Source organism: Carassius carassius, chromosome 24 (genome assembly GCF_963082965.1).
Source record: "Carassius carassius chromosome 24, fCarCar2.1, whole genome shotgun sequence".
Taxonomy (NCBI): domain Eukaryota; kingdom Metazoa; phylum Chordata; class Actinopteri; order Cypriniformes; family Cyprinidae; genus Carassius; species Carassius carassius.
This window is the reverse complement of record NC_081778.1, coordinates 32,201,649-32,218,112: the sequence shown is the minus strand read 5'-3', so window position 1 is coordinate 32,218,112 and position 16,464 is coordinate 32,201,649. Positions and strand designations below refer to the sequence as shown.

Genomic DNA, 16,464 nt, shown 5'->3' with positions numbered 1-16,464 from the left:
GATCATGTTCACACACAACACTGCACTTACTCCTAATTTCTGTCACCATGACAACACCAGAGCTGTCAATCAGTACATGGGAAACAAAGTAACTAGTGATACTTATTTGAAAAAGTAACTGATATTTTGGTGCAAAATTTAAAATAGATGGATTGCATTATCTAACTCTGACAATGATTATAATGTAAACAAACAATGAAAGTGAAAGTTGTGACAGCGGATAAAAGTGGAAATGAGAACAAGATATAACAATATGCAAGTGTTTGACTAAAGAGATTGAACTGAAGTTCAAAGTAGAGGGAAAAAAATGCAGATGAGAAAAAGGATGTGAAACCTACGGACAAAAGAAGGTCTGAGCTACACAAAGTTAACTTGATATTTTACGTCTATGAGGAAGGTGAAACCTTCATTTATTTGAAAATTGAGTTGATTTCTGGAGGTTTGAGATCACACACAGAGAAAGTGAACACAGTCTCACTCTGAAATATACAGTAGACTTTTATACAAAACACGTCTGATCAATTTAACACATCCATGCTGAAGAAAAGTATTCATTTCAGCTTTTTTTTCTTTTTGAAAGAAGGCAAAAATATTTAACATTGATAATAATCAGAAATGTTTCTTGAGCAGTAAATCATCATATTTTCATGATCTCTGAAGATCATGTGACACTGAAGACTGGAGGAATGATGCTGAAAATACAGCGGAGCATCACAGAAATACATTACACTTTAACACAGATTCACACAGAAAACTATGTAATAATATTTCAAATTTATGATCCAATAATTGATGAGTAGAAGAGACTTCTTTCAAAAACATTAAAAATATGCCAAACTTTTGACTGGTAGTGAGTGTACGAAACAAAAATAGAATATAAGGAGGAATATAAAGGAAATATATTTTGCCAAAAAGTAATATAAGCTGGATTGTAGATTATTATATCTCATATTCTGCGCTTCAAGACTAAAATCATGTTTCTCAAGAGCCCCATCTTGTGGTCTTCCACTGGATCTCCATACTGTTTATAAAGTACATTATATATTGTTATATAAAGTATAATATTATGCACTAGAAAATAATATATGAAGAGGAGAAAAAACTAAGATATATATTGCAAACTAAATCGACAGATGCAAATAATGTTTTAAACACATTTTATGCATGTGCATTTATTTGCATCTGTAAAATTAAGTTTTATCTACTTGTTCATGTTTACAGGTGGTGACTTTTATTTTGTAAATGTACAAAACATGAAATGCCTTGAGGACATTTTAGGGTTGCCAGATATTCCTTGATCACAGACGTAACTTTCAAAACACATTTGAGAAATGTTGTTTAGGCAATTTATGTCTTACATAGATTTTATTCATCTTAATTTTAGTTTCAGTCATTTTAGTACATAAAATAAAATAAAATAAATAAGATACTAAGATGAGAAATGTTATCCTGGCAGCTAGCTGAAATAGTTCATAATTAAATAATAATAATAATAATAATAATAATATTTTATTTCAGTTAATGTTTATTTCGTTTCAAGTAATGACAAATTTCATTAACGTTTTTAGGTTTTACTTAACTATAATAACCATTTTACCTAAGATTTTCATATAAAGTGACAACAGAGTACAAAAGTGCACAAACAAAAACAAGTCTAGTATTTTGTAAAAGTACAAAACAGGAAATGCCTTCAGAACACTTTAAGGGTTGCCAGATATTCTAGCTGTAAACTTACATATTATTCGCATTAACTACATTATTTCTAGCAATCTATGTAAATGTAATCATTTGAAGCGCGTTTGACAAGTAACATAATCAGTCATTTTTTAAACGAATCATACTTCGTTGAAAAGTGAATAAAATACAATCAGAGTTAAATGCGCATGAATTATCAGAGCGTTGATTGGCTGAAGAGAAGGAGCGCGCGGATGAACTCGAGCGGATCTGGCGCCCTCACCGTCATGCGCTCAGCTGAGGAAACTCGCTAGTAATGTTCTTAAAATCCCTCCAACGCTTCATCATAACTAGTCCTTTATTAGCTCTAGGCATCGTTCAGCGGATAGTTAAGAGTTTAGACTAGTTACCGAGGGCAGAGCTGAGTCTTCAGTCAATTCTCGCGGGTTTAATCGCGCTGCGCACTCACAGGGCCGGACATCTCTCTCAGGTAAGACATATCTCACACACTTCACTCATATCTGAGGGTTTTATCTCGATAAATCTCGTTTTCAGTAAACTGTAATAAGCAGCACACTGCTGTCTGCTGTCAGAAGTGTTCGTTTGTGTCTAAATGTGAGGTTTTGCTGCTGTCGCTAGTCGGCTAATGCTAGTCTGCGCTTGTTTATGTTTTGACAGTTCGGTTTATCAGACTTTAATTCACATTTATGTGCTTTAAACTTACACTTTACCACTGCTCACGATAAAGCTATGAGGCCTGCTTGGTAAACTAAACCTAAAAAAAGCATATCGCGAATGTGTTGCATATAAATAATATAACAATTCCTTCAGATTTTAGTTGTTGATTATTATTAAACAGTAACGTTACATGTGTTTTTACATTTTACATTAAGAGATCTCACCACACTTTCCCAGTTGATAGAATGTACTTTTTTTAGTATCACAAGTGTTCTGAAATGTTAAGTAAATCATTAAGTACCTAACTAGGTATGCAGTAATTAGTAATTAATTCTTGTTTGTGATTTATATACGTTTCTATCACTCCATAAATGAGAAAATACTGTCAACAGCTAGAAAAAAATCTAACTTTTCACCATGTTTTTAGGAGTAAGATCCAGAAGAGGAGGATTTTAAATACATGTATCGTAATTTAAATCTATAGATTTAGATCATTTAACACACTTCAGTGTGTATTTTGGATGTTCTCTTTTGATTTATGTAAGTGGAAAAGATATTGCAAACTAAATCTACAGATAATGTATTTCACATTTAAGCACATTTTTTAGTTGCTTTTTTCTCCTAGTTATAAAAGGACAAATAGCATAAAACTTATTTTTGCATGTAGTGTCTCGACTTAAATGCAGATCTGACTCTAAAAATGTGTTTAAATGATGTTCAAAAGTTCAGTAAGATTTTTATAACCTTTGGAAGACATCTTTTGTTCACCAAGGCTGCAGTTATCTGATTAAAAATACAGTAAAAACAGTACAAATTTGAAATATTATTATAATTAAAAAATATATGTTTTCTGTGTTAAAGTGTAATGTATTTCTGTGATGCTCCGCTGTATTTTCAGCATCATTCCTCCAGTCTTCAGTGTCACATGATCTTCAGAAATCAGAATATTTATCATTTAAAAATATTTTATTTTAAATTGGACTTCTATTTTAAATAAACGCTGTTCTTTTGATCTGTATTCATCAAAGAATCCTGAAAAAAAGTATCACCGGTCCCAAAAAAAAAATTATCGAAATTATTATTCTGATTTCTGAAGATCATGTTCAATTCAATTCAATTCAAGTTTATTTGTATAGCGCTTTTTACAATACAAATCGTTACAAAGCAACTTTACAGAAAATTATGTTTCTACAATATTTAGTAATAGCTAGTAGTTTGTGCACGTTTGACAGGATTTTAGAAAAATAAAAATAATAATAATAATACAAGACGTAGTCAGCTAGATGATGAACTATCAATATTATTAATTAATAGTAATTATAGGATGCAGTCACACATGTAGCAATAATTGTTAGTTCTGTTCTGTTCATGTGACACTGAAGACTGGAGGAATGATGCTGAAAATACAGCGGAGCATCACAGAAATACATTACACTTTAACACAGAAAACATATATTTTTTAATTATAATAATATTTCAAATTTGTACTGTTTTTACTGTATTTTTAATCAGATAACTGCAGCCTTGGTGAACAAAAGATGTCTTCCAAAGGTTATAAAAATCTTACTGAACTTTTGAACATCATTTAAACACATTTTTAGAGTCAGTTCTGCATTTAAGTCGAGACACTTCTTTTTTTTATAAAAAATCATTATTTAAAATTTTAATATTTTCACAGTTTGACTGTTTTTCCTGTTTTTTATCAAATAAATGCAGCTTAGATGAGCAGAAAAGACTTTTTCCCAGTCTTTTGTGCATCAGTGTACGTGTTGACCGTAAATGAGAAGGGACAGACTGAAAGTGTAAATTAATCAAGCAGGTCTCCAGCATTGTCTCCAAACAGTGCAACAACAACGTTCCCGTTCCAGAAGCTCGGCCTCTCCGAGAGGCTCGATCTGCACAGATGAGTGCGGATCTGTGGCTCCTGATCGTCTGCTGATGACGTGCTGCGAGACCATGACCCTGCGGAGCGTCACGCGTGATCTCCTGCGCCGCCAGATCCAGGTGAGCTTCCTTCTGCGCACACCTTCACAAGAGTGTGGAGAACATCTGAAGCATCTCGTGTCACGTGTGTGCAGGAGATCCGCACTCTGGACTTCCAGAGACACCATCATGTGACCGACCCGTTTATAAAGCGTCTGGGGCTGGAGGCGGAGCTACAGGTCAGTGTGTGTTCCTCTGTTGACCGTCACTTATTTTTACATGTGACCACATTCAGTGTAAAACACCTCACAGATGATGCATCATATCTACAGGCCAGCAGATGAGCTCAGAATATGATCATAACGCACTAAACCGTATTATTTCCCATAGAAAACTATTATGAACTATTATAAACTATTATAATGTAAATTGCAGTGATGTATGTGTGCATGCGCAGATGAGCCTAAACACAGTAAACATTTTCCCTTAGCAAAACTTTATAAAGAAAGCACTTAATGTGCAATTTTGGATTTTTTTTATTAATAAGGTGCATGATAACTTCGGTCCTTCGATATCATGTCTTAATGCATTGACATTTTGTGATAAAAATTGTTAGAAAGCATTTTAGAGATTTAATTTTTATCTATTGTTTTTTTTTATTTAAGTTTGACTTAGTTTTAGTAATTTTGTTGTGTTTTTAATTTTTTGTGTTTTTTTTTTTTTTATATATAATTTTTAATAGTCTACTAACATATATCCTCTTAGTTTTTATTAATTTGTATTTAAGTTTTTTTAGTATATAAAGGTTTTTAAGTAGTTATTACAAACATGTTTAATATTTTAATTAATTTTTTAGCAGTTTATTAATATACACATATATAGTCAAGGATATTTTAGAATAGAAATATGTTGTTTTACATCATTTCAGTTAACATTTATTTTAGGTTCAACAAAAATGTTTCTTTTTTTTAAGGTTTTATTGTTAAGGTAACACTTTACAATAAGCTTCCAGTATTATGAACAAACAATAAACGATTCATTTACTACAGCATTGATTAATCTTTGTTAATGTTAGTTACAGTAATTCCTTGTTAATTCACAGCGTGTTAAATAATGTTAAGCACAACTTTTGATTTAAATAATGCATTAGTGAATGCTATTCATTCTTATGAAATTCATGTTAACTAAAATAGTTAAAACTGTTACATAGTAACCCTGTTTTATGTCTTTAATCTATTAGACTTGAATGCATGTGAAGAAACTGCTTTGCTGTTGTTTTGTATTTTAATGGCATGCTCTCTGTAGAAGTGAGAAGCGTTTGGTCTGCTGGAGGAATATGAATGTACTGTAATCTGTGTGTTTCAGGGTCACTCTGGCTGTGTGAACTGTCTGGAGTGGAATGAGAGAGGAGAGTAAGTTCACAGCTCTTCTCGTCTCCGTGTCTCTTCATAAACTCACTGTGTGTGTTGTTTCCAGTCTCCTGGCCTCAGGTTCGGATGACCAGCACGCCATCATCTGGGATCCGTTCCGGCACTCCAAGCTCATCACGATGCACACGGGACACACAGCCAACATCTTCTCCGTGAAGGTGAAGGTCATGTGTGTGACTCTAGTGTCTAGATAACATGCCAGGGTGTGTGTCCTCATCTGTGAACGTGTGTCTGCAGTTCCTGCCTCACTCCGAGGACCGGATCTTAATCACAGGAGCCGCTGACACCAAGGTGCACGTGCACGACCTGACGGCGAAGGAGACCACTCACATGTTCTCCGACCACACCAACCGCGTCAAGCGCATCGTAGCGGCTCCCATGTGGCCCAACACCTTCTGGAGCGCCGCGGAGGACGGGCTCATTCGGTACATCTGCACTTCAGACCTCATACAGGGCTTTGGAGACAAAGAAAAGCTCTCAATTAATTCACTCGAATGTAACATTCAAATAAAGTTAGTATTAAAATAAATAAATGAGGCTGCATGATAAATGTGATGCATCTTAGTGATGATCAAATCAGAGGCACTGCTCAAAGTATCACATTATATCACATATACATCACAATTGTACTGTAAAATAAAAAAAATACTATTTAAATGGAAATATTTAATGTTATTCTATTAGTTTTTAATCATATTTATTTTATATTTATATATTTGAGGTTTATTTTCATACTTTCCGGTTTTATTTAAATTTTAGTTATAGTTTTAGTAATTTTGTTGTTTTTAATATTTTTTTTATTTTGTGTATTTGAGTTTTTATTTTAATATTTCCTATTTTTATTTTAGTTAGTTAATTTCATTGTTTTTAATATTTAAAAAAAAAATTATTTATATATTTGAGTTTTTATTTTCATATTTCCCTTTTTTTATTAAAGTTTTTGTAATTTTGTTGTTTAATTTATTTTTATTTGTTTTTATTAATTTTACAGTACAGTTGTAGTTTATATTAATAAATATTAAATATATTATTATAGTTTAAATATTATTTATATATATATGTATATGTTATAATTTTCATACTTTCAATTTTATTTCAATTTTAATTATAATTAAGCAATTATTTGTCATTTATTTTTATTTCATTTAATGTTTTAATTTTAGTTATTTTAGGGAATAGGGAATGTTATGTTGAAATATAATAAGGGCAATTTTTTTTTACATCTGCATTTCACACAGAAAATCCCATGGATTCCTATAGAAATGACTGGGTTTTGCTGCAGAAATGTTAAATGTACACCTTTACACTTATTTAAAGTGAACATGAAATCAAAATTGGCTCTGTTTACGTCCTTTAGAGAAGTGAAGATTATTATTAGAATATTATTAAAGGAGAACACTAGTCTGGCATCAGAATGTGCTTTTCTCTTCCAGTCTCTTACTAACGAGTCGTCTGGTCGTGTTGTTCCCATCAGGCAGTATGATCTGAGAGAGAGCAGTAAACGCTCCGAGGTGTTAATCGATCTGACGGAGTACTGTGGGCAGCTCGTGGAAGCCAAATGTCTGGCCATTAACCCTCGTGACAACAACTACCTGGCTGTGGGGGCCAACGGGCCCTTCGTCCGGCTCTACGACATCAGGATGATCCACAATCACAGGTCATCTCCGTCTTATTATTAAAGGAATAATTCTCAAATCAACACCAGATTAATTTTAGATTTTGTCAGTTTTTTTCAAAATGTGAACTTTTGGTTGGAGTTCTGCTTGAAATACTGTTACCGTATTTTCCTGAAAATAAGTGGCACCTGGTCAAAACTGTATTATTGGATCAAAGTGGTTTTATTATCAAATTCAGAAATAATGAACAATACCGAAAATTAATTCTCACTTCACGACAAATCCTAAAAATTGAACCTTTTTCACAACAGAACAGGAATGAAAAAATGTAAGTATAAAACAAAAATACATTTAATGGCATTAATATAAACGGCAAAACTAAAATTTATTTATTTATTTTTAAGTGTTAAGATATTCAGTTATTTTTATTTTTATATTGCATGTTTTCATTCGAATTGTAAAGTTTATGTAATTTGGTTGTGTATTTTGTCAATTTATAAATGTTTTATTTTTCACTTTATTTTAGTTTGACTTAAACTAAATAAAAATAGAAAGGTTACCTTGCCAAACTAGCTGAAATGTATTTTAATACAATTAATTAAACTTGAATTTTTTTTTTATATTTGACTTTGTTTTATTTTGAAGTGATTCAAATGTGTTTTTATGGTTTTCAGTGAACCACAGTAACCCTGATAGGAAACAGTGGTGCTGTGCATGTTTTGCATGCTTGACATTAATTGCGTTTCATAAGACTCTGGATTATTAATTGCAGGGCCTTTTAGATGTGACTTATATTCTGAAAATAAAATAAATATAAACAATAACCCCCAAGAAGCAATGGTTTACAGTAAATTTATAACAGCTAAGGTGCGTTGTTAGGCATAAGCTGTTATAAATCCACTGTAAACCACTGCTTCACGGGGCTTATTGCTTTTATAAAACGGTTATTCCATATACATAGTAAAGTTTCACAAAATAAAACGGAGCAAATAAAGTGTAATGATATTAATCAAAACACTATTCTTCCACCAAACAATGTAGCTCCTCTGAATCAGTTGTGGTTGCTACAAACTGGTTGCCGAGCAACACACAAATGTAAACAATGGTGTGTGTTACTTTGTAGCGTAATTCACAACAGCTTTGAACGTGGCTCAGCCAATCAGAATCAAGGAGCGGAACTCTCTGTTTTATACAGAAGTCTTGGTTATAGATGCATGCTGTTATTATTTTGAGGCATGTTTTCTTTTGGGTGTAATGTTTGTCTTTTGTGAACGTCTCCTAGGAAGTCTTTGGCTCAGAGTACCTCAGCCGGTGTTCACACATTTGGTGACAACCAGAAATCAATACCAGACGGCGCGGGACAGTACTACGTCGCAGGTTTGTCCAGAGTATCGCTGAGTTTCTCCTGTATTGGGGAATAAACGCATTTCACAGATGTTTCTGTCCATTTGTAGGTCACCTGCCGGTGAAGCTTCCTGATTATAACAACAGATTACGAGTTCTGGTGGCCACCTACGTCACATTCAGTCCTGACGGCACCGAGCTGCTGGTGAACATGGGAGGAGAACAGGTAAGGTAAACGCTCGCTGACTCTCCGGTGCCAGGATGTAGCACTGATGCACTCTTATGCAATGCTGCTTCCTGTCTGCAGGTGTATTTATTTGACCTGACGTTCAAACAGAGACCGTACACCTTTCTGCTGCCCAAAAAATGCCACACGTTATCAGGTAAGCTGTGAATGCTGTCACAGAAGCCAGTTTAAAAGATGTGGTTAACGAGATTAACTCTTTGTTCACAGCAGAGGTGCAGAATGGGAAGACGACCAACGGTGTGTCCAATGGGATTCATCTTCCTGCCAGCCGCCTCAAACTGGCTAAAGTCTCCAGGTAGGCTGTCCCGTGTGTATGATGTCATTTCCTGCTGGGTGGTCACACACCAGTCTGAGTCAGTATGTGCGTCTCCAGTGATCTTCCTCCTCATCTGGAGCGGATCAAGCTGCAGGCTAACGAAGCGTTCGCGCGCCAGCAGTGGACTCGAGCCATCCAGCTCTACAGTCTGGGCATCCATGAAGCCGGACACAACGCCATGCTGTACGGAAACCGCGCCGCCGCGTACATGAAGAGAAAGTGGTACGATACACACTTCTGTCTGATTCTCACGCATTCATTCACTTGTTTTTTTGCTTCAGTCAGCGTTCATAATGTTGCTGCTGGTTGGTTTGGTGCACTCTATAAACATGTAAATGTGGAATTATCTGAGCAGTACATGAGAGACATGTGAAGTGTGATGTGCTCTGGTGTGTGTGTGTGTGTGTCAGGGACGGAGATCACTACGACGCGCTGCGTGACTGTCTGAAGGCCTTGTCTCTGAACCCGGCTCATCTGAAGGCACACTTCCGTTTAGCGCGCTGCCTGTTTGAGCTCAAGTACATCGCCGAGGCTCTGGAGTGTCTGGATGACTTCAAGAGCAAGTTTCCGGAGCAGGCGCACAGCAGCGCATGTGACGCGCTCGACAGAGACATCAAGGCGGCCCTCTTCTCAAAAACAGACTCCTGTAGGTTCAGTCAGAGCTTTGGTTTAGTTTCTGTGTGCATTTGAGTAATCGGGACATTTTCTTTCATGCATCGGTTCCAGCTGACGACAAGAAGGGGAACAGCTCCGTCCGCTTCCATAACCTCAGCCGGAAGGAGTCCATCCCGGAGGATGAGATCGTGCTGAGAGAGCGCAGCTTCGACTACAAGCATCGCTACTGTGGACACTGCAACACCACCACAGATATTAAAGAAGCCAACTTCTTCGGGAGGTCAGTTTACTGACACCTAATGAATCACTTCTGAGCGATGCCTTTAATATATAGACACTGCCATTCAAAAGGTTAGAATCAGTATTCAGTACTTCTGCTCATCGTGGCTGTATTTATGTGATCAAAAATACAGTAAAAATTTGAAATATTATTATCTTTCAACACTGATAATAATCAGAAACGTTTCTTGAGCAGTAAATCATCATATCAGAATGATTTCTGAAGATCATGTGACACTGAAGACTGGAGGAATGATGCTGAAAATACAGCTGTTTTAAATAGTAAAAATATTTCACAATATTAGTGCTTTTGCTGTATTTCTGCTCAAATAAATGCAGGTTTGGTGAGCAGAAGATTAGAAACCTCTTTAGCCTGAGCGTGTTGTGTCTCTGCAGTAAAGGCCAGTACATTGTGAGCGGTTCAGACGACGGCTCGTTCTTCATCTGGGAGAAAGAGACGACCAATCTGGTGCGGATCTTACAGGGGGACGAGTCTATAGTGAACTGTCTTCAGCCTCATCCCAGCTTCTGCTTCCTGGCCACCAGCGGCATCGACCCCGTGGTGCGGCTCTGGAGCCCCAGACCCGAGGTACACATCAGCCAGAGCAGAAATACATGATGCTGTTTTGTAATTCACAAAATCATACTTGATTTCTAAATATTAGCTTAGATGGTATGCACTTTTTCATTGCATTGAAGAAGCAGTTTGGTGCAGTATTTTGCTCACTGCGCCCTCCGGTGGCCTCAGGTGACACTTATTTTATCTGCATATAGAATATCAGAATCAGAAAGAGCTTTATTGCCAAATTAGCTTGCGCATACAAGGAATTTGTTTTAGCGACATAAGCTTCCAGTACACAGAGACAAAAAAAAAATTAGGCTAATAAATAAGTGTATAAACAATTGTGCTATAAATGATAATGGAATAGGATTAAGATGCAGGGATGTACTAGGATGGAAGGGTAACAAAAAAATATAAGGATATTGCACATTTTTATTGCATAAGCATAAGTGGGGAACATTTAACTGTTCATGAGGTAGATTGCCTGGGGGATGAAACTATTCTTGTGCCTTGCTGTTCTTGTATTTGCGGCTCTGAGGCGCCGGCCAGATGGCAAAAGTTCAAAGATGGGGTGACTTGGATGTGAGGGATCCAGAGTGATTTTCTGAGTCCTTTTCCTCACTCTGGATGTGTACAGTTCTTGGAGGGTGGGCAGGGGAGCACCAATAATCCTTTCAGCAGTCTGAACAGTTCTCTGTAGTCTTCTGATATCTGATTTTGTTGCTGAACCAAACCAGACAGTTATTGAAGTACACAGGACTGACTCAATGACGGCTGAGTAGAACTGTTTCAGCATTGTGTCGTCTGCAAACTTCAGGAGCTTGACAGAGGGGTCTTTAGAGGTGCAGTCGTTGGTGTACAGGGAGAAGAGCAGAGGGGAGAGAACACATCCCTGAGGGGCACCAGTGTTGGTGGAGCAGCTGTTTGACATGAATTTCCCCAGTCTCACTAACTGTTGCCTATCTGTCAGAAAGCTGGTGATCCACTGACAGATAGAGCTAGGAACAGAGAGCTGGGTCAGTTTGGTCTGGAGGGCTGTTGGGATGATGGTGTTGAAAGCCGAACTAAAGTCCACAAACAGGATCCTCACATAAGTCCCTGTTTTGTCCAGATGTTGCAGGATGAAGTGCAATGCCATGTTGATTGCATCATCCACGGACCTGTTTGCTCGGTACGCAAACTGCAGGGGGTCCAGTAAGGGTCCAGTGATGTCCTTCAGATAAGCCAGAACCAGTTTTTCAAACGACTTCATGACGACAGACGTTAGAGCCACAGGTCTGTAGTCGTTAAGTCCTGTTATCTTGGGTTTCTTTGGAATGGGGATTATGGTGGAGCGTTTGAAGCAGGAAGGCACTTCACACAACTCCAGAGATCTGTTGAAGATCTGTGAAAAGATGGGGGCCAGCTGGTCAGCACAGATTTTCAGACAGGCTGGTGTAACGCCATCTGGGCCTGGTGCTTTTCTTCTTTTGTTTTTCTTGAAGACCTGGCGCACATCATCTTCACAGATTTGAAAAGCAGGAGGTATGGAGAGGGGGATTGCAGGAGGTGTTAATGGTTGTGTAGGGAGATGGTCAGAGTGGGTGTTGGGGGTTTCAAATCTACTATAAAACTCATTCAGGTCGTTAGCAAGTCGTTGATTAGCCTCAGTGCAAGGGGATGGTGTCTTGTAGTTTGTGATGGCTCTCAGTCCTCTCCAAACTGAAGTAGAGTCGTTGGAAGTAAACTGGTCTTCCAACTTTTTAGCGTAGGTCTTTTTAGCCGCTCTAATCTCTTTGTTCAGTGTGTTTCTGGCCTGATTGTACAAGACCCTGTCCCCATTTCTGTAGGCATCCTCTTTGGCCTGACGAAGGTGTCTGAGTTTTACTGTAAACCATGGCTTATCATTGTTGAATGTTAAATAAGTCCTGGTAGGAATGCATATATCCTCACAGAAACTAATATAGGATGTTACGGTCTCTGTGAGTTCGTCCAGATCGGTGGTAGCAGCTTCAAAAACGCTCCAGTCTGTGATGTCAAAACAAGATTGTAAATCCTGCTCTGTTTCGCTGGTCCATCTCTTCACAGTCTTTACTACAGGTTTAGCAGATTTAAGTTTCTGCTTGTAGGTCGGTATAAGATGAACCAGACAGTGATCAGAACGTCCCAAAGCTGCTCGTGGAACAGAGTGATATGCATCCTTTATTGTGGTGTAACAGTGATCAAATATATTACTATTATATAAGAAAGGAGATATATTTGTTTACATTTTATGTTTTACTGTTGAGGCTAAAATTATGTGTTATTGGTCATAATAAATCGGGTTAATAAAAGTGGTTGAATTTAAACCTTTTCTTCTACTGCACTTTGTTTAAATAAATAAATACATTTCAATAATTATCGAAACTGAATTATATTAAACATTATTTTTTATCAATTAATTTTTTTTTATTTCACTTTTCAGTTTGGTATTTCTTTCATCTTATTTTGCTTATCTAATCAGATAAAAAATTATAATTGAAAACTAAAAACTAAGTAATCTGAATCTATTGTTTAGGCACAATCCATGTGCAATTTGAAGGCAATAAAAAAGTTAATATATCTTTAGGGATTAAAACTCTATTTATTTACCATTTGAAAGACATTAAAATCACTAAATAAATGATAATAATAAAAAAAACAAAAGCATATTCCATCACTTTCAGTAACTTGTGGAGTTCATGTTTAATATCTAAAAAGAAATATAAAAAAAGTGTGTATTTTAGTCTAAATATTATCATCTGTTTCTCGCGTCTAAAGTACATGTTGTTTGAAGTCTGTAAAGTTTAACCGTCTCACTTGCAGTAAAAACATTAATCTGCTGTTTATGCTTTTGTTTGAGCACTTAATATGACACAACAGTTTGCTTTGCATCTTTTCAGATATGTTTTGTTCATAGAAATGCGTTATTCAGTTTGCTTTGCATCTTTTCAGATATGTTTTGTTCATAGAAATGCGTTATTCTCTGGTATAAAGTGACGGGAATGTGTGAATGTTTTCAGTGCAGTGCGTGTTGGTGTTCATTATTTGTGATGCAGCCCTACATTGAACAGTGAATTGATTCGGTAACTTTTAAAAATGCATTAAAGGAATAGTTCACCCAAAACTGAAAACTCAGTCCTCTGCAGTGAATGGGTGCCGTCAGAATGGGAGTCTGATAAACGCATCACAGCACTCCAGCGCTTCAGTTAACATCCGGAGAAGACAAAAGATGAAAAAAAAATCCAGCATTAAAATGATTTTAACTCAAATAATCCATAATAACATTTCCTTCAGTGAAAAAGTGTTCTGGTCTGAATCAGGAGAGAAATCTGCACAAATCAAGCAGTGTTTAAACGGCAAATATATGACTGGATTTTGATGTGAGAGACAACAGAAGATGCACTTTTTCACTGAAGGAAGTTTTATTATAGACTCATTTGAGTTAAAAACATCTTATTGCTTGATTTGTTTCAGTTTTTGTCTCCTCCAGATGTTCACTGATGTGCTGTGATGCGTTTATCAGACTCTCATTCTGACGGCACCCATTCACTATAGAAGACTGAGTTTTCAGTTTTGGGTGAACTGTTCTTTTAAAAGCATGAATCTTGACTGGTTTGTTCTGGTGGTCAGTCGGAGGAGGAGGAGAACGGTCGGGTGGTGGAGGACATGGAGGGCGCAGCTCAAGCCAACCAGAGGCGCATGAACGCAGATCCGCTGGAGGTGATGCTGCTGAACATGGGCTACCGCATCACAGGTCTGAGCAGCCGAGGCACAGACGGCTCCGATGATGACGAGAGCTCGGAGAGCCAGGTTCAGTGCCGCTCCAGCTAGAGCCGTCTCCATGTGAGAGAAACCAGCTTCTCGAAGTGAAGTCCAAGCACTTCTAGATCAATATCTGCTACGCATGTGGGCACTGTCAGGTTAAAGCTGGTTCTCAAAGTCTTTCGTATGTGGGGCTTGCTTTTAGACGCGATTTCGTCTTGTTTTGTTTCTTCTCCGAATGAACTTGAGCACCAGAGGACATTAAAAGAGTCTAAATGTTCACGAAAATATGTTTATAGGTGTGCAGTGCTTTCTTTTTGTAATACATTCTGGAAAAATAAACTGTTTATGTTCGACCCAGACTTGTATTGTGAATGACTTTGCTTGTTGTTGAAGACTATTTTGTTTTACCTTTTCTTTTCTAATCGGCACGAGCAGGACGTCTTGCCCGTTCATCTGCACCGATGAACCTGAGACGAGAAGAAACCAGAATCAGCTCTATTTTGGGATACGTGTGGTTTGTCTTTCACCGTGTTCATTTTCAGATCAGTTTAGTGCGATGTGTAGAGAATAAATGAGATGTTTAAAGTTCTGCATCAGCTCCCTCGTTGCTCTCAGAATCATACTTGGGGTTTTTAGAAGAAAAAATTATATTATATGAATAAAATGTAACTGTAATCATCAGAAGCATGGCTTTATAAACAGTAATAATGGAAATGGACATGGAGCCGACACAACACAACACACAGCCCTCTCCAATAAAATTTATTTGTTTATAAATATCTTGTGATTCTTTTTTTTTTTTAACCTGTTGTGTTAAAGCCAGCTCGTGCTGCTGGGTTTCTGCTGAATTCAAGACTTTTTAAGGAATGAATTGAAAAGAAGATATTTTATTATTTCTAAAGAGCAGAAAATGAGGTACAGTATCAACCTTCAAAATCTGAAAACAACTTCCGACAAGATTATTAGACCAAAATAAATTGTTTTAATATAATTTTTGTATGATATATTTTCGTTCAAATTCTGAGTTCGATTTTGTTTTCGTTTTTATTTTACTTTATTTAGTTCGTATTATTTTTGTACTAAATGAAAATGAGTAATTAATGTAATTTCAGTTGACATTAGTCAAGTTCGGATCATTTTACCGACTCGCTCCTTTGAGTCTCGTTCAGCCAAACGAACGAATCATTTGATCAAATATAATTAAAATGTTACGTGTTACTTCCCTAACATGTCTACTAGTGCTAACGCAAACGTTGATCGCTCTATAAACAATACAAAACTATAATGTTGTAATAAACAGAAGAGATTGATTGTTTACCTGGGTCTTCTGTCAATGACTCGTTCATCGCATGATTCTTCAGGTTCGATTCGTTCGTTCATCACGTGACAGACAAGCTTTAACCATAGACTGGAGTTTCCATGTCAGCAAATCTGTGTGTGTATATTCTTATTTTATTGGTTTTTGATTTTAAGTGTACTGCCTTAATGTTTGTATTGTTTAATAAAAAAAGACTGTATAAAAGGCTTTAAGCTATCGTTCGTTCTTTGTGTCACGTGACCGCATTGGATCTTTAAATTAATTTACAAGCTTCCTTACAAACAGGTGCATAGTCATTATTGTCATTATTATAATTATTATTTACTAAGTTACTGTGTTTCTGGTCTCAGATTGGAGCTTTTTACTTCTTACAGTTAATAAATGTGTACATTTCTGTCATGATGGTTATTTTCCATACACTTAATGTTGTTTCAAAGGTAATAAAGAGTTGGTTATTATTATTATATTATTATTATTATTAAGTCTCATAGGTTAAAGTTCATGGGTCTGTCATGTGACGAAGGGCCGACTCGAACCCGAAGACTCGTGAGATTAACGAATCAATTCTCTTTCCGGCTCAGACTGCATTTAAATACAACGACTCGTTCTTCCCGAGTCACATTAAAGATTCGAACGAATCAAAATGAATAATTCGTTCATCTTTTTTTTAAGTAACCATTTTTTAACCAAGGTTTCG

At 36.5% G+C, this 16,464-nt stretch overlaps 1 protein-coding gene across 2 annotated transcripts; it reads left to right on the top strand.

Annotated features, from left to right (window-relative positions):
• The first annotated feature begins 4,136 nt into the window (after window positions 1–4,136).
• On the top strand, window positions 4,137–14,806 carry LOC132103473 (WD and tetratricopeptide repeats protein 1-like). 2 transcript variants are annotated; one of them, XM_059508605.1, is made up of 15 exons: window positions 4,137–4,356; window positions 4,431–4,514; window positions 5,641–5,687; window positions 5,752–5,863; window positions 5,943–6,130; window positions 7,180–7,362; window positions 8,604–8,698; window positions 8,776–8,891; window positions 8,973–9,048; window positions 9,123–9,207; window positions 9,286–9,450; window positions 9,639–9,874; window positions 9,955–10,123; window positions 10,519–10,711; window positions 14,315–14,806. In XM_059508605.1, exons 1-15 carry the CDS (start codon window positions 4,291–4,293, stop codon window positions 14,513–14,515), a joined length of 2,016 nt encoding a protein of 671 aa, XP_059364588.1. In that variant the 5' UTR covers window positions 4,137–4,290; the 3' UTR covers window positions 14,516–14,806. The 2 variants fall into 2 exon arrangements, with proteins under 2 accessions (XP_059364588.1, XP_059364586.1); XM_059508603.1 differs by having other exon boundaries at window positions 9,120–9,207.
• The last annotated feature ends 1,658 nt before the right edge of the window (window positions 14,807–16,464 follow it).

What these genes read in the sequence shown, in the direction of transcription:
- LOC132103473 (XM_059508603.1), top strand. Translation starts at nt 4,291, where the DNA reads ATGACGTGCTGCGAGACCATGACCCTGCGGAGCGTCACGCGTGATCTC. An exon ending in TCCTGCGCCGCCAGATCCAG is followed by an intron (nt 4,357 to 4,430) that starts GTGAGCTTCCTT and finishes ACGTGTGTGCAG; the next exon opens with GAGATCCGCACTCTGGACTT. An exon ending in GGGACAGTACTACGTCGCAG is followed by an intron (nt 8,699 to 8,775) that starts GTTTGTCCAGAG and finishes GTCCATTTGTAG; the next exon opens with GTCACCTGCCGGTGAAGCTT.